The sequence below is a fragment of the Puccinia triticina genome, chromosome 3A (genome assembly GCF_026914185.1).
Source record: "Puccinia triticina chromosome 3A, complete sequence".
NCBI classification, from domain to species: Eukaryota; Fungi; Basidiomycota; class Pucciniomycetes; order Pucciniales; family Pucciniaceae; genus Puccinia; species Puccinia triticina.
The window spans coordinates 4073953-4101566 of record NC_070560.1 but is presented as its reverse complement, the minus strand read 5'-3'; the positions used below and the strand labels follow the sequence as shown (position 1 = coordinate 4101566).

The 27614-nt window shown below is 47.6% G+C and overlaps 2 protein-coding genes across 2 annotated transcripts; one reads left to right on the top strand and one right to left on the bottom strand.

Annotated features, from left to right (window-relative positions):
* Positions 1 to 7142: 7142 nt before the first annotated feature.
* Positions 7143 to 22738, top strand: PtA15_3A462 (uncharacterized protein; the record flags this gene model as incomplete). Its single annotated transcript, XM_053167433.1, has 6 exons — positions 7143 to 7466; positions 9221 to 9318; positions 9397 to 10108; positions 10188 to 10591; positions 22230 to 22481; positions 22564 to 22738. 6 exons carry the CDS (start codon positions 7143 to 7145, stop codon positions 22736 to 22738), a joined length of 1965 nt encoding a protein of 654 aa, XP_053018650.1.
* A 408-nt stretch (positions 22739 to 23146) lies between these two features.
* Positions 23147 to 27586, bottom strand: PtA15_3A461 (uncharacterized protein; the record flags this gene model as incomplete). Its single annotated transcript, XM_053167432.1, has 13 exons — positions 23147 to 23297; positions 23464 to 23725; positions 23842 to 23954; positions 24059 to 24314; positions 24394 to 24626; positions 24692 to 24750; positions 24821 to 25084; positions 25168 to 26069; positions 26133 to 26678; positions 26741 to 26987; positions 27061 to 27174; positions 27250 to 27429; positions 27500 to 27586. The coding sequence occupies 13 exons, from the start codon at positions 27584 to 27586 to the stop codon at positions 23147 to 23149; spliced, it is 3414 nt and encodes a 1137-aa protein (XP_053018649.1).
* Between the last annotated feature and the right edge of the window lie 28 nt (positions 27587 to 27614).

The following is a 27614-nucleotide window of genomic DNA, read 5'->3' as shown; positions in this document are numbered from 1 at the left end:
ATATGCTAAACCATGGTAAACTAATTTCAAAAAGGCCTCCTATGCATGTAGCACTTCAAGTATGATATGCAATCTGACAAAAATATGCTAAACCATGGTAAACTAATTTCAAAAAGGCCTCCTATGCATGTAGCACTTCAAGTATGATATGCAATATCTTGAGCAAGTTCAACCAACCAAATTAAAAATGTGTGCAGGATGGTATCATGAGAGAGGTCAGGGGTCAATGCTATTCCTTTTTTGAAAAAAAAGTCAATTTGCAGACTTCTGATAACAGATCAATTGTTGAAGTAAAAAAAAAAAGAAAAAAAAACAATTGAGACCCCTCAGCCACCCTGGATTAATCCTAAAACTTGCAATGTCTTTTTTAGAAATTTATGAATGTTATCAGGCAAAAAAAAAGATTCCTGTGGCTTGAAGCTAACACAAGGGGAAGGAGAGAGATTATAGAATGGTATTAAGGAGACATGGAAAACAGAGAAAGGTATCAAGAAGAATAATAAAAAAAAATTGATCAATATAAATTGATCAATATACGCTATATTGATCAATATACAACATCGCAAATTCATCCATCTTGGTAGTGATGTTGAGGTGGCTCATCTGTTGTGTGCTTCGATCTTCTCTTTGTGTACATGTCACATACAGTGACATATTGTTTTCATTTCACATATCTCTATTTAATCTGGAGCAGCAGTGTTGGTTGGACTCTTTTCCTCATCCTTCCAACACACTCCCTTCGGTCGATTCTGCTGCTCCAGGTAGGTTTCATTTTCTTGTTCTCTTTCTCATATTTTCCTTTGCCTATGTTGAAATGATTATCATCCTTCCAACACACTCCCTTCGGTCGATTCTGCTGCTCCAGTCTATCGCAACAGGTTATGAGTCCCAGCTGCACTTAAACCAGCGCAACCTCTTGAAATAAAAACAGACAACCAGAACAGCAGTGTGTTCAAATCATCAAGGATCAAAACTATCTTCGTTTTACCATCACAACGAATTCTGTCACCATGGCAGAACAAGCTCAACCCATTGCTCCCGACTCTTCAGACAACTCGTCTCTTAGGGTCACCGGGATCCCTCAACTTCAGGCTCCGGAGGCCGACTCCAACTATCTCAAGTGGAGTTTTGTCGTCACTGTCCACCTGAACTCCATCAACCTTGGCTACCTCCTCAAGGAAGTCAAGCCCGAAGACCGTACCGCCAAATGGACCAAAGATAATGCCGATGTGTGTTCATTCATTGTCCGAACCATTCACCAGGACAATCTCCATCTTATTCAAGCATTTCCCGAAGACGCTAAGGGAATGTGGGATGCCCTTCACGAGGCTCATTTGGATTCCACCGCGGGGGGTCGAATCTACTGGCTCCGCAAGCTCGTCCTCCTCCGTCTAGCTGGGGACGACGTCGAAAACCATATCAAAGAGATGGCGTTATGCGCCGAGCGACTCAACTCCCTCATCACCGCGAAGAAACCACTCACTGTCGACGACATTCACGCGACTTCTCTCCTAGGTTCACTCCCCGCTGATTGGCTTCACTGTGTGTCCGCCATGATGAACGAGGAGAACGTCACGCCGGCTCGCATTGTGGCAGCGCTCAAGGCGGAATCTCTTCGTCGCAAGGCTTGTGTAGAAGGCAATGTCTCTGTCTCGGCCTCCAAAGCAAGAACTTCCTCTGGGGGTAAGATTCAACCTCCCTTTGATGACTCTCTCTATTGCTCTTTCTGCCGCATCAGAGGCCACGAATTACCTGCCTGCGATTCTGCCGCTCGCATTCTGAATGATCACCAGTCAAGACGCCAGGATAATGATCCCAAACGCTGTTCTGGTTCGGAGAGAAGTTCCAACCGCCGTGAAGGGACTAGTCGTTCCTCTTCCAACCGCAGCCGTCCACCGTCTCAGCCCACCGCCAAGGCTGGCCTTACTACCGTTGTCGAACTCGGCAGCGACTCTGAGAGTGCCTCGGATCACTCCGGCTCTGAATACGCCAGCAAAGCATCCGCTGCCGTCCATCTTGTCCAAGCGCACAAAGCTTCCATGGACGCCAATATCGACTCGGGCTGCTCCATGAGCATGACACCCGACGTAACTCAGGTCACCAACATCAAGGTTTCCACCACTCCCGTACGCCTAGCAGACCACTCGGTGGTTCATGCTACTCACAAAGGCCTCTCGTCTCTTCCTCTCGCCGTTCCCAAATCCATCAAAACCCTGGTAGTCCCGGATCTGGCCGAACCTCTTCTCTCCGTGGCCGCAATGTGTGACGCCTCTCTCCGCGTTGTCTTCACACCCACTTCGTGTGAGGTCTACGACGCCAAGGATTTTGGTACCACAGGATCCGTTGTTGGGCACGGTTACCGAAAGGGAAACCTTTACTATCTCCCTTCCGCCGAGGTGACGTCCCGGTCTACTTCCTTGGGCGCCACCCATTTGGCTGACAATTCTCTATTGGGTTACCACTTCCGCCTATCTCACCTAGGGCTCAAAGCACTCAAACGACTCCTCAGTTTGAACAAGATCAAACCCTCAATCATGAACGAGTTAGAGGTTCAACAATGCCCTGTTTGCATACAGTCTAAAATGCACCGTTCCCCTTTCTATTCTCGGTCTTCTTACCGCTCCTCTCTCCCCGGTGCTCTGATCCACTCGGACGTAGGCTCTTTCAAATATGTATCTCGAGAAGGATATAAATACTTTGTAACCTTCATTGACAACTGTTCCAAGGCAGTTTCCATCATGCCTATGAAATGTAAAAGTGATGTTTTTCGCTGCTTCAAAATCTTCAAAACCACTTTTGAGAAAGATGGTCGCCACAAAATCCTCTCCCTGCGCTCGGACAATGGAGGCGAGTATCTTTCAAAGGCCTTCGAGAATTTTCTGCTCGAGTCCGGCATCAAACATGAGCCGCGCCCTCCTCACTCTCCCGAGCTGAACGGCGTCGCAGAAAGGGCCAACAGGACGTTTGGAAATCTCATTCGCTGTCTGCTCCTCGGTTCCAAGCTGCCCAAATCATTCTGGGCTGACGCTCTCCGTCACATCCTTCACTCTTATAACTCCATTCCGCTCTCCACACCCTCTGGCTTCCACGCTCCCAACTCCATTCTCGGTACTGATCCAGTTTCTCTCCACAACCTCCACCCTTTCGGGTGCCTGGTGTGGTATAAAGTCCCTGAGGCAAACCGAAAAAAAGCTGGATCCTAAGGCCCGAGCCTCCCTTTTCCTTTCATATCTCTCGGACGGCAACGGGTACCGACTTTGGGATCTTCAGACCAAGCAGGTTCTCAAGTCACGAGACGTTCTTTTCAACGACGCCGTTTTTCCCTACAGCCATCGCATTGTTGGCCTGACACCTGAGATACACGTAGAAATTCCTTGGCCCCAGGACTCCTCTGCTCGCTTTTCCCCTGGTTCCCTTCCCCCTCCTAACCCCTTCTCTCATGAGCCTGCTCCGCGACCGTCCATCCTGGATTCTCCCCCACTCCACATTCCTCTTAAGGATTGCTTTGACCAACGATTGACCGCTTCAATGCACGCTCCACTCAACCAAATCCGCCATCCCTCCCCCGCCTCTTCCCTCAGCTCCCCTGAGTCGACTTCTTCGGAGGGTAAGTCAGCTCCTTCCCCGGTTTCTTTACCATCTCCTTTCCTTCGGCCGGTGTCGCCACCCCCCCTTATTCCGTCTCGTGCTGCCACACCGCCGGCTCCCTTATCGTCTTCTGATGCCCGCGGTCTTCCCTCCCCAACTCCCCCCGCCAAACCTGCCTTACCTCCTCCTGAATCTTTCCCTCTCCCGCCCTCTCCGCCTCGTGTTCTGACACCTCCGCCGGCGCGTCGCTCTAACAGGTCCCGGAAAGCCCCAGATAGGTACGGTCAGTGGTCCAAAGCTGCAGTGTCTTCGGAGGATGTTGATACTCCAAAAACGTGGCGTCAAGTCCAGCGCTCCCCCAACAAAGATCGCTGGCTGAAAGCTGCTGCCGATGAGTTCTCTTCACTCGTGGGTATGGACACCTGGCGTCTCGTGCCCCGTCCGGACAAGCGAAAGATCATCAAGTCCAAATGGGTCTTCAAAATCAAACGCCGCCCGGACAAGTCTATCCAGAAGCTGAAGGCACGACTAGTTGCTATGGGGTATTCTCAAATTCGCGGGGAGGATTACGACAAGGTGTTCTCCCCCACCCTTCGGATGGAAACACTGCGACTGATATGTAGTCTTTTAGCTGTGCGTAAGTGGACGGGCCGACAGGTTGACTTCAAAACCGCCTTTCTCAACGGCCAGCTTGAAACACCCGTATACATGGAGCAACCCGCCGGGTTTGAAGACTCCGAACACCCTGACTATGTATGTGAGGTCTCCCGTTCTCTTTACAGTCTGAAGCAATCTCCCCGTCAATGGAACCACAAACTCCACGCAGCTTTCCTCGATCTCGGTCTTCAACAGTCCAAATATGATCCAACACTGTATTTCCGTCTTCAAGAAGAAAAACTCATTGGAGCGGTTGTTGTGCACGTGGATGATCTCGCTGTTGTTGGCGAAAATACATATGTGGCAGACCTGATCTCTGCTCTCGGGGCGCGGTTTCAAATAGGTGCGGACGAAGAGCTTCACCATTTCCTTTCTATCAAACTCACTCGAGATTTCGACCATTGCCTTATGTACATGTCTCAATCTCACTACATTAATGATCTTGTTGCGCGGTTCTGTCCCGGAAAATCTGTGTCCACGTCGACTCCAATGGATACAATGTTCAAGGATCTCCGTCGGCGGAGACCGGAGGATCCTTCATCTCCTGGTCCTTACAATCAAATTATTGGATCTCTTCTCTGGGTCGCACAATGTACTCGACCTGATGTGTCGTTTGCGGTAAATAAACTATCTCAATTTCTCAGGGATCCCTTGGCTGCTCACTGGTTTGCTGCGGTTCGCGTTCTGAATTATCTCCACTCTACCAAAGACCTCCGTCTTCGTTTGGGCGGTACACTTTCATGCAGCGGCTTCTCAGATGCGGACTGGGCTGAAGATCGCGAGGACAGACGTTTGACATCAGCTTACACGTACCGTATTGTTGTTGGGGCAATCTCCTGGAAATCAAGAAAGCAAGCTACTGTGTCACTATCCAGCACTGAGTCGGAATACAAAGCCCTCTCCGACTCCTGCAAAGAGGGACTTTGGCTCCGCAATGTCCTGACGGAACTACGTCTTTGTCCCCAGCAAGCCCTTCCCTTGCATGTCGACAACGAAGGCGCAGAGGCTCTGGCAAACAATCCCAAGCACCACTCCCGCACAAAACACATTGATGCCCGGTATCATTTTGTTCATGAATGCGTTAAGGACGGCAAGATACAAATCTTTCACGTATCCACTCATGATATGCTAGCCGATATGCTCACTAAACCGCTGCCACGGGTCCTTCTGGAGAAACACCGGTCCATGTTTGGTGTTGTGTAGTGTCTTTTCTTTCCATTTCTTTGTTCTTCTGTCTGTCTCTCATCTCAGTTCTCAGCAAGGGGGGGTGTTGAGGTGGCTCATCTGTTGTGTGCTTTGATCTTCTCTTTGTGTACATGTCACATACAGTGACATATTGTTTTCATTTCACATATCTCTATTTAGTCTGGAGCAGCAGTGTTGGTTGGACTCTTTTCCTCATCCTTCCAACACACTCCCTTTGGTTGATTCTGCTGCTCCAGGTAGGTTTCATTTTCTTGTTCTCTTTCTCATATTTTTCTTTGCCTATGTTGAAATGATTATCATCCTTCCAACACACTCCCTTCGGTCGATTCTGCTGCTCCAGTCTATTGCAACAAGTGAATGGGTCAGGAAAAATGGGGGGGGGGGGGGCAACTGACCAGTGAAAAATGTTTTTGGGCGGCTGCTGGATCGGTTCCTGGCTGGCGGCTGGGGGCGGCTGGGCAGTGGTTGGGTCCGGTGGGGGGAAATCAGTCGGGGGGCATTTCCGATGGCGGAGGTGGAAGGGGATATGGGATATGGTTGAGGGCAAAGGGGCTGGAAGTTGAGAAGATTTGGAAGAATACAGGGGGCGGGGCTGAAGCAAAAAATTTTGTCTGTCGGATTTTCAGCCTCGCCCACCAGCAAGCTTTTTTGCTATTGCTGTATATCGGCAGCTCAGACCCGGCACACACATACATATCATACACCCTCTCCACCGGTCATGGAGAGGATTGACCGGTGCTCAATGTGTACACCACCTCTCGATGATCTCGATGACCAGTCAACCGGCCATTGAGAAGGAGGATACATACACCTTTTAATAGATGACGGGTCACACAAGTCATCCAGGTGTTGTATATTCCTTCTTGATGACCAGTCAACCGGTCATCGAGAGGTTGGGTTCCTCTGGATGACCGTTTGAACAGGCCATCCCAAAGCCTCTTGATGGCTTGTTTGACCGGTCACAGAGATCGACCGGTTGATCTTGTTGACCGGTCATCGAGATCGATCAAGAGGACTTCAACCTTTTGATGACCGGTTGACCGGTCATCAAAAGGGTGAAATCCACCAGAGACCAGTTTAAAGAGGTCAAGTTTCCTGTTTTTGCTTTTGACGACCGGTTGAGCGGTCATCGAGAGGGAGAAGTTCCTGGCAGGGATGACTTTTTGGAATGGTCATCCCAAAGGTGTACAATCTGCGTCAGACCGGGGTGAAGTGTACATAATAATTATTCCGCATGTACTGACAAACGCTAGCAATATATTAATTTAATTTTTATTTTGGGTGTAATAATCAGCATGTCACAGATTATATCGCTTGTGATTATTTCACTGATTATATTGGTGCCAAACGGGGCCATATCCTCACCGAGATTGGAGACCAAAAGAAATTGAGATTGGAGACCCCAATAGCTGATCTGCGACGGGACTGTATCAACCAGTTTCCCATTTGCCAAGCCCATACAGCATCTTATACTCCTTAAATATTCAAGCCCTGCAAACTTTTGTCCAGGGCTCTGTAGGCGTCTCTGGTGCCACGCCCACCATATCCTCGACAACCCCACGCCCACTGCATCATTGCCAACACCACACCAAGACCTTTGCAGCCGCCCCCGCTCAGCTCATCTTCTTAAGGCGTGCAGGTATGTAACCGTCGGATTCCAGTGTCCCACTCCCCCTCAACAAATTCCTATCATGAAAAACAAGCACGACTGCAATCCTGGCGAGAAGCCCTTAGAAAACTCGGATACCAAGCCCAGTACCTCGGAAACATCCGACGCCAACTCGGCAGCAGATCTCCAATATGCCAATAATTTGAGAGAAGATTTGCTGAAAGCTTTTGAATCCATCACTACTCCCGGGACGTTTGCTGCGTGGGAGGCGCTTGCGACCCCTCCACCTGCTGGGCTCCACGTCGAAGGAGCGGGCAACATCGCGATGCCTATGTGTGAAGAACAAATCAAGCAACTTATCGCCAAATCCCACCAGGCCCCCTTTGGCTGCCGAAGCGAGACACTGGTTGATGTTTCTGTCCGCAATACTTGGGAAATCAACGGAGACCAGCTGCGCTTCTCCGACCCGGCATGGCAAACTTACACCCCGGGTGCACTAGAACGTCTGGGGACGGGCCAATCCTTACGTCTCACGACAGGACCTCCCCCGCAACAACATACGGCCCAGTCACGGGCCCCGTGCCAGGCCCCACGACGGCTTCATGAAGCCGTCTCCCATTCCCTCGCCCAATCCGCCGTCCAAACCCCACATCACCAGACGGAAGCAGCCGACGTTAGTCGGCTGCTTGCAGCCTGTCCACCAAACGGGGTGGCCAGAACAGACGGCCAATACACAGTGGCCCATAAACCTCACGGCCAAAACATTGGACGCCATAGGTACAGCACCCCACCACAACTACCGCGTGCAACCGTCCGCGGCAAGATGAAACTGGCAGGTATTGCCCGCTCGCTCGTGGACCTGGTAGTGGGGCGCGATGTGCAACGCGCAATGCCACCAACAACTGTGAGAAATGTTAGAGACAGTCATTGTTTTATTGCGCACACATCCAAGGCAGGAAAAAATCTACCCGGAAAACACAATACAACAAAAAAAATATTGTACACAAAAGGGAAGCTGGAGGCGAGGGAAGAAAACAGAAATACAAGAGCTATGTACAGGGGGGGTCAGAAATTTGGAAATACATGTGTACAAATGTGTACAAGAGGCTCGCCGGGAGGCAGAGCAGCATTTTTGCCATCTTCACCATGACTTCGAGCTCGGTAGGTGAATGATGTCCACATCAAGGTGAGAGGAGAGAGAATCCCCTGTGGCCAAAGAACCAAGCTCCTTTTATGCAAACTGACCACCTGCCACCCGTGGAGCTGAACAGTTTGGCCTCTTGGCGACACTTTGATAATGCAAACAAGGATCATCGCTGACACGCTAATCCGCAACCCACATCAAATTTTCTTCAAATTCCAGCGCTCATCATCCATGTCCATTGCAGGAGGGTGTGCAGCATCAGCCACAGATCGGGTTTGTGTTCAGCGGAAAGAAGCCTAGGAAAACAACGCCACTGTGGCACATGAAGATGCTGGTACACATATTTGTTGTCAATTCTGGCAAATTTCCCGGGAATAAGGAGGTCGCCAATGTCTCGAGGGGAGAAGAGCACATCCAACACCTCATTCTGATGTTAGAGGGAGGATTGGCTGCCTGGCTTGAGGCAGGTGGGAGTGTTTCCAACAACGAAGAGGCCGCGGAGAATGAATGAATTCAGAATGCAGAGTTATGGTCTGTTATGGTTAATTCAACATTGTTACATTACAGTTTTTCTGTACAAACAACTGTTTTTATTTACATATCTATGTACATAAATGCGTGGCGGGTAGCCATGCCCGTGATGGGGCTGTGCTGTGATGCCATGCCCGTGATGGGGCTGTGCTGTGATGCCATGCCCGTGGCTGGGTGGTATTCTTGCCGGGACGAATACAGGGCATTTTGTTTTGGACAGTGGGCCAGCACAGTTTTGCAGCACCGTCGTAAGGTGGTGAGATTGCCGGCTCATCGATGGCAACTCCTGCCCGACGGGGCTAGGAGGTCTGCTGTGCGGAAGGCTAGCCTTACCCCGTCCGGAGATGGTGATTGGCGGTCTTGCCTCACTGGGACCGCTTTTTGCCGTAGCTGCGGCGAGTCGATGTCAAATCATTGCCTTGGGCGGTTCGACGACAAACTTTGAAAATTATGCGCCCGTGGTGTATTTACTTGACATTAACAAGCGCGTCGCGACCAGTCTCGGCATTGATGTGCCCATTCAATCGGAGCTGTACAAGATGCTCATCTATGAGGAGGGGGCAATGTTTAAGCCCCACACTGAGTAAGAGTCATGTCTCCTCCCCTTTTCCAATTTGGGTAACTGACTGATGGTGGATTGTTTTTTGATCGCAATACACAGTACCGAAAAAATCCCAGGCATGTTTGGAACTCTAGTAATATGTTTGCCGTCAGCGCACACCGGCGGAGAAGTTGTTGTGAGGCACCATGGCCAATCCAAGACTTTGAAGACATCAGACGCAAATCAGTCCTTTGCGTGCTGGTTTTCAGATGTGACTCACGAGGTTCTGCCGGTGAAATCTGGCTACCGATGCGTCCTGACTTACAACCTGGCCCTTCAGCCTGGTATTACCCGACCACTAGCAAGTACACTCGCCACAAAGAAGGAACTCCTCCGAAAAACACTTAAGATTTGGCACCGGGATCTGGCTAGCGGCATCAATGTCGAAGATGATCATCTTTACTATCCCCTTAAACATGAATATACTCAAGCTTCCATCTCCCTCCAAGCCCTCAAGGCTGAAGACTTGGTGCAGGTACAGGCAGCCCAAGAGCTTACGCACGAGCTTCCTTTTGTTATATTCTTGGCGTTGCTGGAGAGGGAAGCGTGGGGATGGGTCTACTATGAGGAGGGTGATGATGAGTGTGTGGATGAGATCCATCAACTTGATAAAGCGTTGGAGTTGAAGGATACTGTGAAGTCACTTCACGCACTGGACGGTACTGTCATTGCCGAGAATTATCACTTGTATCGTGATCAAAGTCTGGAATACGATCCCTTCGAGGATCTGGAGGTCGCCAAGGAAGACTACAAACCTTACATGGGGAATGAGGTATGTCTTTCTTCCCTGTATGGGTCCCCAACATTCCAGAGCAACATACTCATCAATATTTGTGCATTTACTCATATAGGGACCTCATGCCACACATTGGTATCGCCGTGCAGCTCTCGTCATGGTCCCATATGGAAGCCAAGTTAGAGCCTATCCGCCTAAGGGTACATTTGACAGGGCACTTCAAAAGAATTATATACCCCCGGCGCTTTCCTACCTTGGCCAAATGTGCTCGCTTCCTTCAGTCCAGACACCTCTGCTTGATGCCTTAAGCAATCTCTGCAGACAAGAGTCCACTGATCACCTACCCCCGGCAATAATGGCGGATATCCTGAAGGCCGCCTTACAACACACTCACTACGCACTATTCAAAACAGTCGCAGGACGCCACCATGGCAAGTTACCCGCAAGCTTCTTTGACTGGGCCAAGGAATGGCTAAACAAGCTATCAGATGCGGACCGCGCTGAAAAGTATCAGTCATGGTGCGTAGAAGTGCCAGTATATGACTGAAAATATAGGGTCAGCCTAAATGCACTCCAAACTTTTACTTCATGCACTCCACATTTTTGGCTTTGGGGGGCCAGCACTCCAAAAAAGTTGGAGTGCCTTGATTTTGTACTCCCAAAACATGGAGTCCCCAGATGGGCACTCCATGTTTCTTGGAGTACACAACTGGGTACTCCAAAATTGACCAAAATAGGGGAGTGCAGCTAGATGCACTCCAAAAAAAATGGAGTGCAAGCCCAAGCACTCCACCTTTTCAGTGAAGGATTTTGGCTTTGCACTCCAGCTAGCAAATACCAAACGGAGTGCATTGGGGTGCACTCCAAGTCTCCTTTTTTTTGGAGTGCCCACAGCAATCACACCTCTTGATGACCCGTCTGGACCGGTCATTGAGGGGACTCACACGACCGGTCATCCAGAGGACTCATACCTCTTGATGACCGGCGCGGACCGGTCATCAGTCACACCTCTCGATGACTGGTGTGTACCAGTCATTGAGGGGAGGTGCTACTCTTGATGACCGGTCTTTACCGGTCATCGAGGGGACTCCCACCTCTCAATGACCGGCGCGGACCAGTCATCAGTCACACCTCCCAATGACCGGCACAGACCGGTCATTGAGAGGACTCACACCTCTCGATGATTGGTCAGATCGGTCATTGAGAGGACTCACACCTCTCAATGACCTGTCATCACCGGTCATCGAGGTGAGTCACATTTCTCGATGACCGGTTAGACCAGTCATCCAGGGTAATAACACCTCTTGATGACCGGTGTGTACCAGTCATCAAGGGGAGGTGCTACTCTCGATGACCGGTTGGTCTGACCGGTCATCGAGAGGAGATGTTACTCCCCTCGATGACTGGCACAGACCGGTCATCAAGAGATGTGACTCACCTCAATGACCGGTCATCACCGGTCATCGAGTGTTATTACCCTCGATGACCGGTCTGACCGGTCATTGAGTGGTGTGAGCGGTGTGAGCCCTCTTGATGACCGACCAGTCATCGGGAGCATCGAGAGGTGTGAGTCCCTTCGATGACCGGTCTGTGCCGGTGACCGGGGGGAGCAGCACCTCCTCTTGATGACCGGTCAGACCAACCGGTCATTGAGAGTAGCACCTCCCCTCGATGACTGGTACACACCGGTCATCAAGAGGTGTTATTACCCTGGATGACTGGTCTGACCGGTCATCGAGAAATGTGACTCACCTCGATGACCGGTGATGACCGGTCATCAAGAGGTGTGAGTCCCCTCAATGACCAGTCTGACCAATCATTGAGAGGTGTGAGTCCTCTTGTCAGCCTTAGAGTCATCACAGCTGACCTAAAAGCTGCCTGTTCTACCTTTGTTACATATAAATTACTTTATATCTTTTTCATCTTAAGAGATAACCTTGTTTTGACTTCATATTCTGTTTCCTCATGCAATTTTAACCCTAGTTACAACTTATCAATTCCTTGTAACTATACTCCTTCCCTGAGTTACTGAGTTATGGCGCCCTTGCGCAGTTGTGACGTGTCAGCGCTACCAGGCGCGCCAAACCACATGTACATATGTAAATTACATAAGCAAACTGTGAAAATTTTCGTAGTCAGGATCCCCCTTGCCTGAAGCGGATCTACAGACTTCAGCACACCAGAACCACCACCCAGATAACCCCAGGATCACCACCAAAGAGCCTACTCTACTCCCAGTATACCTACCGTCACAGGCGCCTAGGATATTGACAGTAAGTAACCTCTTTCACTGAACCTTGATTATCTCAGAGGTACAACTCTGTGTCTTGCTTGATCTGCCTCTTCTTCTTGCTTTGCTTCCTCCTTGATCACAGGGCTGTCCCTCCAAATCTATAGGCCTTTGCCTCCATCTTGATTACAGGGCTGTCCCTTCTTATCCTCAGGCCTTTGCCTCAAAATCTAGGTTCAGGGCTGTCCCTCAGGTTTCCCTTTAAGAACCTTGACTGTCCAGAGAGAAGTCTAAAAAACTGTGGCTGGATTAAGACTTATCTAATCCAGATACCCTCCTGAGAGGAAGCTGTAGCACTTCTTGCACAGATTAGCAGCACTCTTCTGAAGAGTAGCATTGCCAGTGGACGTGCATTCCCACTAGAATAACCTAGTACTTCTCTTCCTTCTTATCCTGCTTGGTTTCTCTCTCTCTTTCTCTCTTTTTCTTTTATAGTTGTAATTTCTTTATCCCAAGAAATCCAACTATTGCCCCCCCATTTCTTGTGTCCTGCTGTCACTATAGAGACTCAGGCTCACAATTGGGGGCCTCATCGGGAAAATTACTCACCTTTTCATAATTCTAGACTGCTATAAAGCCAAAGGACTGATCATCCTGACTAAATCAAACAAAAAACTCTTAAAATTCGAAAAAACCACTTAAAAATTTTTCTACATATCCTACTAACGCTGAAATTCTCCCAAAATTATCTAAAATTGCTTTTATATTGATAAATTTCCTAACTGAACCCTTGAAAAAATTTTTTTACGTCCTGTGTACTCGTGAAAGTGCAGAATTGCGACTCCTCCGTGCCGCTATTCACCCCTTCGTCGGACTTATCCTCCCCAGAACCCTCCATATCTTCGAATCAAGAGGAGATAGAGAAAAACGGAGTACGCTCAAAAGATTCTCCTGCTTCTCATCTACAATTACCGCAGTTGACCGTAAAAAAATTCTTGACGGCGCAGAATAGCGCAGACGAAGAAAACTACGACGACAAAATAGTAGCAAATCCTTGTAACGGAAATTTGATTAGTAGCACCGCGTGGACTCCTATTGCTACCGCAAAAGCGCCGAAAACTCGTCGAAAAAGGACCGTAGCTCCTGTTAACATAGCCGAGTGGACCTCTAATTCCTCTGCGAAGCCAAGCGCAAAAGAAAACAAGAAAAAATCGTCTTCTACTACTAGGAAAAGCAAAAGGATTTCCGCTAAATCCAGATCTTCAGGTATTTAACTTTAAACAACCCTTAATCCTCCTTTTTACCGCTTAATTACCCTCTTTTCTTACATATAATCATCATGCCTCCTCACCTTAGAAATGGCCGAGACCTCTCCGAAGAGCTCCGCCACCGGTACCGCCTTAGCCCAGCCGCCGAAGAACGGCTTCGAAGGGCTAGAAGCAGCCTTGCCGCCTCTACAGGAGGATTTCCTCAAGCTCCCGGAAGAGGAGCCGCTCCCCCCAGATACCGGGATCCCTCCGGCCCTATACCAGCCGAGGGAAACTTCCATAGCCCTAGCGTCGAGCAGATCCACGCCGGTTCCGCGGCCTATCGACAGGGAACAGATAGACTTGACGGTGAACCTTCCTCCGACGAGTCAACCGCCCTCCCAGCCTATCAACCCAGAGGGCATGAGATCCACGGCGCCGCCCAATCTAGCCCTCCTTCCGTACACTCAGAGCCCTCGACGGGAGGAGTCCTCCGGTCCCATGGACCTTATCCCGGAAGAGGAAGAGCTCTCCAGCCTCATCAGCATGTTCAACGAACAGTTCGACCTATTTGTCCGCGCCAGGGAGGCGCAGAACACGTTAACCATGAGGCGCCTCCTCTCCCAAGCAGCTATGACGCAGGAAATGATAATAGAATTAGTTGGGAGGAAAGACGGTATCCGTCTCTGTCAAGAATGGATACCCAGAGACGAGCTACACAACCTGGAAGTTTCTCTAATGAACCGGAACAACGGCCTAGGTCCGCAGAACTCCACGGCGCAAGTATCCCGGCCTCATTCGCAGCTAGCTTTAGTGCCGCACGCCAGCCAGCAACCCATTCTAGCGACGCCAACGCCAGAACCCACGGGCTCTCAGCTACGAGCTATAGCGCAGGAGTTCCAGGGTCCTATCCCCTCCAACCAGGCTCAGTTTCAACAGCAGCCTCAATCCCAGCCGCGCCTAGAGAGCCAACACTATCAAGGAACTCCCTTGCCGCCGCCGCCACCGCCGCAGACGCTCCAAGTGAGGCCGCCACCAGCTTCTATACCGCGGGAGGTAGTTCAATTATTCCGCCCCAGCCCGCATCTTCAAACTGGCGGCTACAATCCACCCCATTATCCTCAAATGCCGCAAGAATTCGCAGGCCACAACCCCTCTCATCCTCAAAGCAACTGGAGAGGATCAGGGAGGAACTGGAGACGCCCTCAGGACGACACTCAGAGAGTTCTGGAAATAGGAGAATACTTGATGAGAGCCACCAGAGGAGTGAGGAGAGGCTATGGACGCGGGAGAACCAGAGGGAGAGGCCCCTATTAGATGAATCCTTGCCTAAAAGTTCCTTAAGCAGTGATTCACCTCTAGGCCTCAGTTTAGATATTGATAACCTCTCTGATCCTTCAAATAGAGAATTTTTTCTAAATAATCTTAACTCTGAAATGTCTCGAAATGGTCCTTTGTTTCTAGAAGAAAAATTACAAGTCTTGTTCTCTAAATTTCTCTCTGAATTATCTGGTACTGTTGAAACCATCCCTGGTACTCTTCTTGAATCTTGTGTCAGCAATTTTAAAGATGTCCTGAATCATTCCATTCTTGATCTGTTTAAAAATGAATTCATTCCCTTTTTGCTTGATCAAATCCTGAACAACATAGGTGAAAGTGCCAGAGAGAAGTCCACAGTGAATAACAATGTGTTAGAACAACTGAAGAAACACATAGATGATAAGTTTGAGACTGTTCAAGATTTGATTCTGGTAAATGAATCACAATGTCATTCTAACATGGATACAATTGGCCAAAATCTGAAAGATTTTGAAGAGAAAGTGAGCAACAATCTTACTTCCATTGGTAATCAGATCAATGACCTTCATGCCAATGAGCACAACAGATTTGAACAATCTAAGAGAAGATTCAGTGACATATCTTCTGTAGTAAACACTGTGAGCTCAAAGCTGGATTCAGTGTTAATACCAGATGACAGAGACCATCCCCCTCATCTCTTATACAATAATCCCTTCCAGAATGTCCACCATGAGCAACAACATGAACACAGACCACCTCCTCCTGTTCCTACTCCTGAACCCCAGAGACCACCAAGAGATAGCTTTCCTAAACCTGCTAGCAATACTCCTGACGCTAAGACCCAAGAGGAATTCCCCTACATTGATCATGGAGCAATAGACTTTGAAATGAGGAAAGAACTGTGGAAAAGTATCCCCAAAAATGGAGACTGGGAGAAATTCTCTGGAGAATTGCCTTACAATCATGAGCTTTGGATTAAAAATACTGATATCCTAGTCAGAGACTACTTGATGCTGGATAACATGATAATCAGTAGATTAACAATCTTGTTAACTGACACTGCAAGGAATTGGTACCTAGGCATTAGAGATGAATATGGAAACAAATCTTGGGCTTGGTGGAAGAATGCCATCAGAAATAAGTTTGGCACTGAGAACTGGAAATGGAAAATGCAACAAGAGTTTGAGAATGATCACTTCACCTATGATGGGAGGAAAATCCACAAATGGTTTGGTAATCAGAGAGAAAGACTGAAAGCTTATCAACCTGAACTCAATCAGTATCTTATTTGTGAGAAAATCTTAAAGCAGTGCCCTCCAAACCTTGAGCATGCTATTAAAAGCAGATACAAAAGAGATGCCACTGAAATGAGTTTTGAGGATATGGTTATAATTGCTGAAGAGGTTATAGACAGAGTCATGAAAAGGAACAAGCCTGTGACAAACAATTATAACACTCCAAACAGATCCCAATGGAGAAGCAATCCTGCCCCTGAGAAAACTGATAAGCCAACTGACTCCTCTACCAAAAAGAATCCTGTCTCTGCCCCTGAGAAAGAAAAACTTATATGCCATTTCTGTAAACAAACTGGCCACTTCTCCAGAGAATGCCCTAAGAAGAAGAACAGGATCAATAATGTAGGAATGGATGATGATGATGATCCCAAGAGTGACAATGGAGAAGATCAAGGTGAACCACATAAATCTGAATCAGAACTAGATGAAGAAGAAGAGAATCATAGAACCAATCACATGATTCTTGCCATGGACAATGGAAATGGTGCCAATTATGATCCATTAGTTGATTTTGACTTTGGAGCACATGCTGTAGAGTGTGAAATAAACCAAGATTTCTCCATTGCTGAAATTCAAGCTGAAACTCATCAACCTCAGACCTGGGACAAATCCTGTCAGTCTTCCCACATAGAAGATGCTAGACTGATGAAATGTAAGCCTGATAGAGGAAAAGCTCATCTTACTGGAAAAGCAAATCTTACTACTGTCCTCATTGAATCCAGAGAACAATCATGTCTTCTTGATAGTGGAGCCTCTTGCTCAATCATCAGCAACAAATTGCTAGATTCTATATTACCAGAATGGGAAAATAAGCTCATGCCAATTAACCATGCTAAATTCCACAGCTGTAGTGACCGATTACAGCCCATGGGCATAATAGAAATGGCTTTGATTTTTCCTCACACTAAAGGTTCCATTAGAATTCTAGCAGAATTTGTAGTCATGAGAAATGCAAGAATTAACTATCTTATCCTTGGAAATGATTACATGTCTCTTTATGGCTTTGACATCACAAACAGCAAAGAGAGATTCTTTACCATTGGGAATGAGAACAAGAGGAAGAAATTCAGCTTTAAGTCTCATCATCTGGAGAAAATGAGCCCTTCCAATGAAATTTCTGCTGTAAAGAAGTCCCATCCTCAACTGCAGAAATTTATTATAGAAGAACTCTGTGAAGCCAAGTTCAGTGATAAGTTGACTATTGAGCAAAAAGAGAAGCTGTTTGAAGTCCTCTACAATAACAACTTTGCCTTCTCCAACACCAACCAGCCCCTTGGTGCCATTAAAGGTCATGAAGTTCATATCAAGCTGACAACTGAGAGACCCTATCCTCCTCTCCTCAGAAGACCTCCTTATCCTGCCAGCCCCAAAAGCAGAGAAGCTCTTGAGCAACACATTGAAGAGCTAGTAAACCTGAATGTTCTAAGGAAAGTTGGTCATAATGAAGTAGTTGAGATCACTACTCCTGTAATCATTGCCTGGCACAATGGAAAGTCCAGAATGGTAGGAGACTTCAGAGCTTTGAATTCCTACACTGCTTCAGACAGATACCCCATTCCTAAGATCTGTGAGACTCTGAACAACCTGGCCAAAGCTAAATATCTGACTAGCATGGATGTACTCAAAGGTTTTCACCAGAATGTCATTGCAGAAGATTCCAGACATCTACTCAGGATTATCATGCACAAAGGAATCTATGAGTACCTGAGAATGCCCTTTGGGATCAAAAATGCCCCCTCTCATTTCCAGAGAATGATGGACATTGAATTCAGAAAGGAAATTGATGAGAAGTGGGTCATTATCTACATTGATGATATCATCATTATGTCAAACACCTGGGAGGAACACCTCAGTAGGATAGACAGGATCCTGAAAGTTGTCATTAACATGAACATGAAAATCTCCTTGAAGAAGTGTAACTTTGGATTTGATCAGATCAAAGCTCTAGGCCATCTTGTGTCTGGTATTGCCATAGGAATAGACCAGAATAAAGTAGCTGCTGTCCTCCAAAAGCCTGTGCCTAGTAGTAGGAAAGAAATGCAATCATTTCTTGGTTTTGCTGGTTACTACAGACAACACATTGAGAAGTTTGCAGAGATAGCAAAACCTCTGACTGAACTGACAAGGATTGATGTCATATATGAGATGACTCATCATAGAATAGTAGCCTACAACTTGTTAAAAGAGAAACTGACCACAGCTCCATTGCTACTGTTTCCTGACTGGGCCCATCCTTTCACACTATATGTAGATGCTAGCATGACTGGTCTAGGTGCTGCTTTACATCAAGTCCAAGTCATTGAGGGAGTGAGAAAAGAAGGACCCATTGTTTTCATATCCAGACAACTGAAGGACAGTGAAACAAGATATGGTGCTAGTCAACTTGAATGCTTATGTCTGGTTTGGGCCCTGGAAAAACTCCATTACTACTTAGATGGCAGTGTCTTTCATGTTGTAACAGACTGCACAGCTTTGAGATCACTGCTGAACATGAAGACTCCCAACAGACATATGCTCAGGTGGCAGATTGCTATTCAGGAATACAGAGGCAATATGACCATAATCCACAGAGATGGGAATATTCACAAGAATGCTGATGGACTGAGCAGGTGGGCTTTACCAAATGATCCTAGTAACCCTGCTTATGACCCAGAAGACAAGGATGATGATAGATTCCCCATCATGGGCATACATGTCTCTACTTTCAAGAATGAGTTCTTTGACTCAGTGAGAGAAGGCTACAAGCAGGACAAGAACACTACCATATTGTCTGAACTTTTGTTGAAAGATGCTAAAGATGCCCAGCTAAAAAATTCCTTACAAGATCCTTGGAGAAAGCTATATGATGAAGGAAGATTCTCTATATTTGATGGCCTCATCTACTTCAGAGAGAAACACAACTCTGTCCTAGTCCTAGCTGACAAAGAAAGTATCAACACCATCTTGCATGAATGCCATGACAGTGTCTACTCTGGTCATCTTTCTGAAGATAGGACTTTAGAAAAAGTAGCTGATACTGCTTGGTGGGATAACTGGAGACAAGACACTAGTGAATACTGCTCTTCCTGTGATAGATGCCAGAAAGCAAATAAAGCCACAGGCAAAAGATTTGGACTGCTCATGAAAATTGAGGAACCTTCAAAACCATGGGATGTTATTAACATGGATTGGGTAACTTCCTTGTCCCCTGGAGGAGCTGCTAGTTTCAATGCTTGTCTGGTAATAGTGGACAGATACTCTAAGACCCCTATATTTGTACCCTGCTTCAAGGATGACTCTGCCATGGACACTGCCATTCTGTTTTGGAACAGAGTAATGCCTAGGACTGGCATCCCCAGAATCATCATCTCTGATAGAGACCCTAAGTTCACATCTGAATTCTGGACTGGTTTACATAGTATGTTAGGAACAAAACTCTCTTTCTCCACTGCTTACCACCCTCAAACTGATGGATTAGCTGAAAGGATGATCCAAACACTTGAAGATATGATCAGGAGGTTTTGTGCATATGGTCTAGAATTCAAAGACAATGATGGTTACACTCATGATTGGGTTTCACTTCTACCAATCCTTGAGCTAGCATATTGCACCAGCATACATTCAACCACTGGAAAACCTCCTGCCATCCTGGAAAAAGGCTGGATCCCAAACCTTCCCAGGAATTTCTTGAAGCAAGACTCTGTAGACATTCATCCTACTGCTCTTGCCTATGGAAAGATCTTTGAGAAAGCTAGAAAACATGCTGAGCAATGCATAACAGAAGCTACATCTTACAACAAAGAGAGATGGGACAAGAGTCACAAAGAACCATCTTTAAAAGTTGGTGATAAAGTCCTAATATCCACAGCAAACTTCAACAACCTGTCTGGCCCTAAGAAGATGAGAGACTCCTTCACTGGACCATTCCTTGTAAAAGCTTTACATGGGAAGAATGCTGTAGAAGTGATACTGACTGAAGAGTTTAGCAGGAAACATCCCACATTTCCTGTCAGCTTGGTGAAACCATACAAAGACCCCAATCCAGACAAGTTCCCTTTGAGACAGAAAGTCAAAGTTGTCATTCCCCCCATGGATAAGACCCCTCAGAGTAAAGTCATACAAAAGATTCTCAGAGACAAGAGATTGAGAGTGGAAAACAGAGATGTTATGATGTACTTAGCTAGATACAAAGGTATGAGTGCTGATCATGATGAATGGCTCCTTGAGAAAGACATCCCAGACTCTGCTATCCTTCTCAGGAAATTCAGAAGTGAGAAGAGGTCTAACCCTGTGGTTTAATTTCTTACAGAAATCCAACCCTTTTGGTGGTAGGGAATGTCAGCCTTAGAGTCATCACAGCTGACCTAAAAGCTGCCTGTTCTACCTTTGTTACATATAAATTACTTTATATCTTTTTCATCTTAAGAGATAACCTTGTTTTGACTTCATATTCTGTTTCCTCATGCAATTTTAACCCTAGTTACAACTTATCAATTCCTTGTAACTATACTCCTTCCCTGAGTTACTGAGTTATGGCGCCCTTGCGCAGTTGTGACGTGTCAGCGCTACCAGGCGCGCCAAACCACATGTACATATGTAAATTACATAAGCAAACTGTGAAAATTTTCGTAGTCAGGATCCCCCTTGCCTGAAGCGGATCTACAGACTTCAGCACACCAGAACCACCACCCAGATAACCCCAGGATCACCACCAAAGAGCCTACTCTACTCCCAGTATACCTACCGTCACAGGCGCCTAGGATATTGACAGTAAGTAACCTCTTTCACTGAACCTTGATTATCTCAGAGGTACAACTCTGTGTCTTGCTTGATCTGCCTCTTCTTCTTGCTTTGCTTCCTCCTTGATCACAGGGCTGTCCCTCCAAATCTATAGGCCTTTGCCTCCATCTTGATTACAGGGCTGTCCCTTCTTATCCTCAGGCCTTTGCCTCAAAATCTAGGTTCAGGGCTGTCCCTCAGGTTTCCCTTTAAGAACCTTGACTGTCCAGAGAGAAGTCTAAAAAACTGTGGCTGGATTAAGACTTATCTAATCCAGATACCCTCCTGAGAGGAAGCTGTAGCACTTCTTGCACAGATTAGCAGCACTCTTCTGAAGAGTAGCATTGCCAGTGGACGTGCATTCCCACTAGAATAACCTAGTACTTCTCTTCCTTCTTATCCTGCTTGGTTTCTCTCTCTCTTTCTCTCTTTTTCTTTTATAGTTGTAATTTCTTTATCCCAAGAAATCCAACTATTGCCCCCCCATTTCTTGTGTCCTGCTGTCACTATAGAGACTCAGGCTCACACCTCTCAATGACCAGTGGTGACCGGTCATCGAGAGGTGTGAGTCCTCTCGATGACCGGTCAGACCAATCATCAAGAGGAGGTGTTATTAGCCTCGATGACCGGTGTGACCAATTATTGAGGTGTGAGTCCCCTCGATGACCGGTCTGTGCCGGTCATCGGGAGGTGTGACCGGTCCGCGCCGGTCATCAAGAGGTGTAAGTCCCCTTGGTGACCGGCACAGACCGGTCATTGAGAGGAGATGTTACTCCCCTTGATGACCGGCACAGACCGGTCATCAAGAGGTGTGATTTCTGTGATTTCCCTCAATGACCGGCGGTCCGGTACAGACTGGTCATTGAGAGGAGATGTTAATCCACTCAATGCCGGTCTGTACCGGTCATGGATATCAGGAGGATCAAGTTGGGTGTGTTTGTACATAGCCCAGTTGAAGTTGTAGGCACTCCAGCTCTGGCTGGAGTGCACAGTACTGCACTCCCCTTTTGAGGAGGAGAAATATCAGGAATGGAGTGCTGGGGGAATGCACTCCAATCTGATGGAGTGAGACTCATGGGCACTCATTACATTTCCTGGCCACTGGAGTTCTTTGTGGTGCACTCCAAAGAGTCTTGAGTCCCCGGTTCTGCACTCCAATTGACTTGGAGTACTCTAGTCTGTACTCCAACAATCATTGGAGTGCACACTCCATACACTCACTTTTGGAGTGCTTTTGGGATTTTTTTGGAGTGCATTTAGGCTGACCCAAAATATATACCAGAGGTCAAATCAGGAGCTCACAATTGTTGTATTTGCATGCTCAATAGGATACCATTGCTCATTCGCGGTTATCCAACTCCGACTCAGCGCCTCAACGCCATCGAGTGGATTTCTGACCCAACTGGTGACGCCGTTGTTCCAGATGCAGCACCCAGAAGCAAGCCCTGGGCGGAGGACCTGATCCGTGAATGTATCACCCTCTTACTTTCAACCACTCAACCGCCGACTGAAGCCGACGCGGCGGTAATTGTGTCTGCCGTCTTTAAGCTGAATGATATGTGGACAAACACATCTGCGCTGTAAGTTCTTGATTGGTGATGAACTCCATTAAATCATGTATCTGGGCGATCTCTGAATTCTGTTTATTTCTGTTTTACTCAGTCTCACATCGATATATGAGCGCTTCCAACAAGAGCAAGCGACTCAATTCTTGCTCGCTTTCCTGTCTCAGATCAAGATTCTTGGAGAAGCGGCCCATGTCCCAACTTCCGACATCATGGAACTCAGCCGAAGCCTGAGCGTGCCCATTTCAACTGACAAGGAAAGCCTCAGCTGATAACCGAAGAGAACACTCGAAATAGAGTTTTCTTTTCTCAGTTGTGTTAAGGGACAAGCCTACCAGTTAAAAAATCTTAAGGAATGAATGTACGGCAGCAGTTTTTCACACTGAGTTGGTATCTTTTCCTTATCCATAGCACAAGGATTGTCAGTTGTATCTTTTATTCTTTTCTTCAATCTCCTCTAGGCGTGCGGACTACAGGCCCGTTTTAGTTACTTTGTTCCGTAGGAGCTTTTCTGGGTCCTTCTCCAGCTCACTAGAACATTCTTGCCACACAAGCCGTAGTACTCAACTTCAACCCAATTTTCTTATACACCATCCATTCAAAAAAAAAAAAAAAAAAAGAACTCGGGAAATGTTAACAATCACAACAAGAAAAGATTAAACAATTGAGGATGGAAAAGGTCAATTTGTTCTCAAGCCTTCACGAGTTTGAGTGACCAAAAGACGCAGCTCGGCCAGCCGATCAGCCTTCCGTTTCTTCTTGTTGCGTGGACTAACTTCCTCGACTATTTGATGATTGTCGGTATCTCTGACGGATAAGGTATCCGATATCCTGATGGTTTGGGTAGTGATTAGGGGTAACAAGAGGCAAAAGAAACACGTCGTGATCAGAAAGAAGATGGCGGGAAGGATTGTCAATCAATATCGAAATACGTGAGAAAAAGGAAAGAGGCGATGATATCTTCCCAAGTAATAGTGATGAGAAGGGAGGATCTTACATTGCATGATCAAGAGTGAGCGGTCTGGGGAAGATGGCAATGACCTGGCGTTGGAGGAGCTGGAACAATGAATCGAGTTTTGGACGAAGTTGAGCTTGCTCATGGAGCCCGGAATCCGTTTTCCGTGGGGACACGAGCACCCGAGTCGGAGTTCTTGGGCTATCCAGATCGCTGTCGGTGGAGGACGAAGTCTGCAGATAGGCGGTGACGGAATCTAGCCAAGCCGCTAGTAGGTGTTGCCCAAACAGCTGAAAAAACTCCACTGTCCCCATAACCAACCAGCCAAACAGCAGCTCCAGCTTTCGGTCAGTTCTCCCATACCTTAGTGCAACAGGCTATATGTACTGTCTGCGCGCAAAGAAGATTCAAGGTACTCACCTAGAGACAATTGTGTTTGTGACTCGAATAGATGCAAAAGGTTGAATGAGAACGTGCCAAGGGGCAAAGAAGATTGGTATTCGGATAAAAGGCGATCGACGTTATCCGGTCGTCTGTGAGTACATGATTATGGAATTGAGGATCCAAGTTCAGGTCTGCTAATCGCTGATTTGATAGGCAGCTTGAACGGAGTGGTAGAGCAAAGAAACGGGCGTACATATCCGACAGATGGGCTATACGTAGTGCTTGGACGACGGATGAAAGCAGGGCGTCGTCGGGCGGATGTAGCATCCTGCTAACGTGCTCAGTTATTCCCTTGAGAACGTCTACACTAAATTTCAGGAGCCAAGTCTTGAGTTGTGACTTGGTCTCAATTGTCACACCAAAGTCGTTGACGGGGACATATGCGTGCAGGAGGCTGACGGCTTTCCGGTGCACGCCTCTCCAACTATGCGTCAGAGGCAGCAGCCGATCTAAGCAGGGAACGGTCGTACGTGGTTAGACAGACCACCGCGTGTCTAATCGCAAGAGTCCTTGGGGCGTAATTCTCACCTGCATTGTTCATCGACAGCGCTGTGTTGACTAGTGGGACTGGCCAGCGATCTTGAAGAGCTTGCTCGAGCTGAACTTCGGGTGTTTCTAGGGACAGATAGACTTGATCGAGCCCATCCCGCCCGTCGGGGTACGGAAACATGTTGGGCTGCTGAGTTTGCCATGATATACCAAGACAACAGATATGGTGAAGGGATCGGGCCTGGAGAGTCTCCATTATCTGAGTGGAAAATCTGTGGTAACACATTAGCATGCAGACGCGTGGATATAATTCATTCAGCTGAGCACGGTCACGTACAAATTTGTTTGATCGGTAGGCTCTTGCCAGACTAAAATTAAATCATAACGAGATAATTCCTAACAAACGGTCTCAATGGCTACTTACATAAAAGCGAGAATGAAAAAATAGGATTAAAGTTTTGCTCACCTGTAGATCAACATGTTGGTCGACAAGTTCCATGGAGAAGGAAACCTCATTGATGCTCGATTGAGTGCGACTCTGACCGGCGGCGATGTCGAATTTACAGCGGAGCCAAGCTTGAACAACAGGGGCTTTGATCGGAGTGATAACCAAGACCCGGATCTCTCGGATCGAGAGCTGATGGGTCGAGAGCACCTTTCGGTACAAGTACTGGCTCACAACTTTTTTCATCTTTCCCGGATTCCAAATCGAAGATAAATCACCCACCGCCTGGAGTGTGCAAATAGTCATACCCATTTTTCTAAGTTCCCTTTTTCGACCATGAAAAAATGGTTGAATGGCATCAAACTTACCAGGCTTTGAACCCTCGCTGAACTGATCACTTTCCAGGTGAGTTTTGACTTGCACGAACGAGAGATGGTCTTCCACTTTTGAAAGGTAGATTTAAGTAAAGCGCGCTGTTGTTTGGTGTGGTGAATAGCCAAAAGAGATGAAGATGCGAGGTCGAAAATGATGTCCTCCACCACCTCTGATAGAACCCGCTCTTCTAGGCTGCGGGAGAAATGAGAGATGACTTTTTCAGTCATCATTTTTTGCTCAGCGGATGCTTTTATGGACCTTTTCAGGAGGGTATTCTGTGCCACTTGTGAAATCGATGATTCCAGGATATTTGATAGCAGTTCCGCGCTAAGCGTGGCGATAGCCTTATCGTGATTGACCACTGGTGGGCGTGCCGGTTGAGTTGCAAAGGGTGATGGGGGCACAAGAGATGAAGCAGGAAGTGAACCAGGCGGGAGTTTTTTCAAGGCGGATGTTGAGCCAGTTGGACTGGGAATGGCGGGAGAAGCCTGTATTGATTTCAAAGACGCAGATCGCTTAGTTCTTTCTCGGGTCAGGCCCAGCTCAGCAGATCTAAGGTTTACAGGCGACAACTGGAGAGCGCGTGATGGGGTTGCGTGGACCGTAGATGAGAGAGTCATCGAAGGATTGCTTTTGATCGGCGAAAATACTGATCGGTCGACCGTTACTGACTTTTGTGCCGAAGGGGCAACAGAGAATGTGGGAGAAAAAAGAGGCGAGGCAACTGATAGCGTAGGTGGGCGTTGAACGGATTTTGGAGCTTTCAAGATTGCAATAGTCGGCGGGAGAGGAGACGCAGCAGGTTGGGCTCCATCTATCAGGTCTATGATTGCTAGATGGGCTCCCTTTGCGGTGACGAAAACCGACTGGCCGGTCCGAAAGGTGACAGGCTTATCTGTGGTTGTGTGGGATCAGCGAGATGGGATGGACCAAGTCGTTCAAACAGGGATAGACTCGCCATCAAAAGGGGCATGTCTATGTAGCGCCACCGTACATCTTTCCAACTCTTCTGATGACATGGTCAGGCCACACGCGGTGCAAAACCCGTATGATTCTTCGAGTGACATGTAACACAACTTCGCGATTTCAACCAGCGGCACATGAGCGCCGTACTTGCGGGATTGGGCCGAGCGTAGGGCTTTGAGGGCAGAGACACGGATCTCGCTGAAATGAGTTTCGAGGAGACATGCATTGAGAAAGGAGGTTTGTGTGGAGCTGACTTTCTTGAACAGACGGGTGAACGCATTCAAGGTTGCTGGTGAATTGGCAGGTCTCCGACCGGCAGCTCGACTCATATTTCCGCATTGCGCCAAGATTTGTAACTGTAGAGCCGATTGTAGCCTTTGATCGCTGAACACCTTTTCCGGTAGGCGCTCGGTGGCACGTGCAGCATCCGAATCTCTCAGATGAGTTAAGAGATAATAGGCACGAAACTCGGCTTCGTTGGGACAAAAGCAATCCGATCCCCGATAGTCGTCATAAAATTCGTTGAGTGACTGCAAAACTGTGAAGACCCATCAGTCCACAGATCACATTGTCATGACGCGTTGGGGCAGGAAGACTAACCTTTGCGGACCTGCTCGAGCTCTTGCTGTTCCTGATAGCTCCCAACGCCCTCCTTGTCGCGCAAGAAATGTAGACAAAGGATGTGGTAACGCGCGATCCGTTCGTGACATTCGATTGCTATCGGGCCCCGATCGTTTTGAAGCGTAAAGTCTTGGCGGATTGAACGTGTTCGATCACGAATGAAGCCGTGAGTATCAAACAGAGACTCTTTCGCGAGTAAGATCTTGAACAGGTAGTCCAACGTGCTCTGAATTTTCCGAAATCAGCGTACAAAGAAAAATCCCCGTGGATGTTTGCTAGTTGAGACGTTGCTTCAGTACCTTAAGGATACCAGGAGGCCGGACATCTGATGGTAAGGGTTGATCGTTTCCTGCAGCTGGCCGATGGAACGCTTTGACAGCTTTTTTTGGGTCGATGCGATATGTGCCGGGATACTAGCAGTGGTGATAGATCTCAGCTTGGGTCCAATAAACTAACGAAAAAACGATGCAGAATGGAAGCTGGCGCACTCGTTCCCATCTGTCCGAGTTGTTCTGATATTCCCTCTCGTGTCGTTCGAACTCGGGGCACATGTCAAGACAAGTGCCCAAGAAAGGCAACGCCTCATCCAGTCGGCGTGGCTTGAGCGGATCAGGTATCAGCCCCTCACGGACCGCACTCTGTCTTTCGGCCTCGCGGTGCGGTTTCAACTAGGAAAATTGAAGACAAGATACCATAAGTTTCGGCCGGCAGAAGATTCAGGCTAATTTGAATTCTTACCTCCAAGAACCGATTGCCTGGGAAATCAGATCTCGACCGCGAGGAGAGTTCTTCCGAGACTCCCCCATGAAGAGAGTCACTTTGCATGTCTTGAATTGCTTATTCCTCCGTTAGC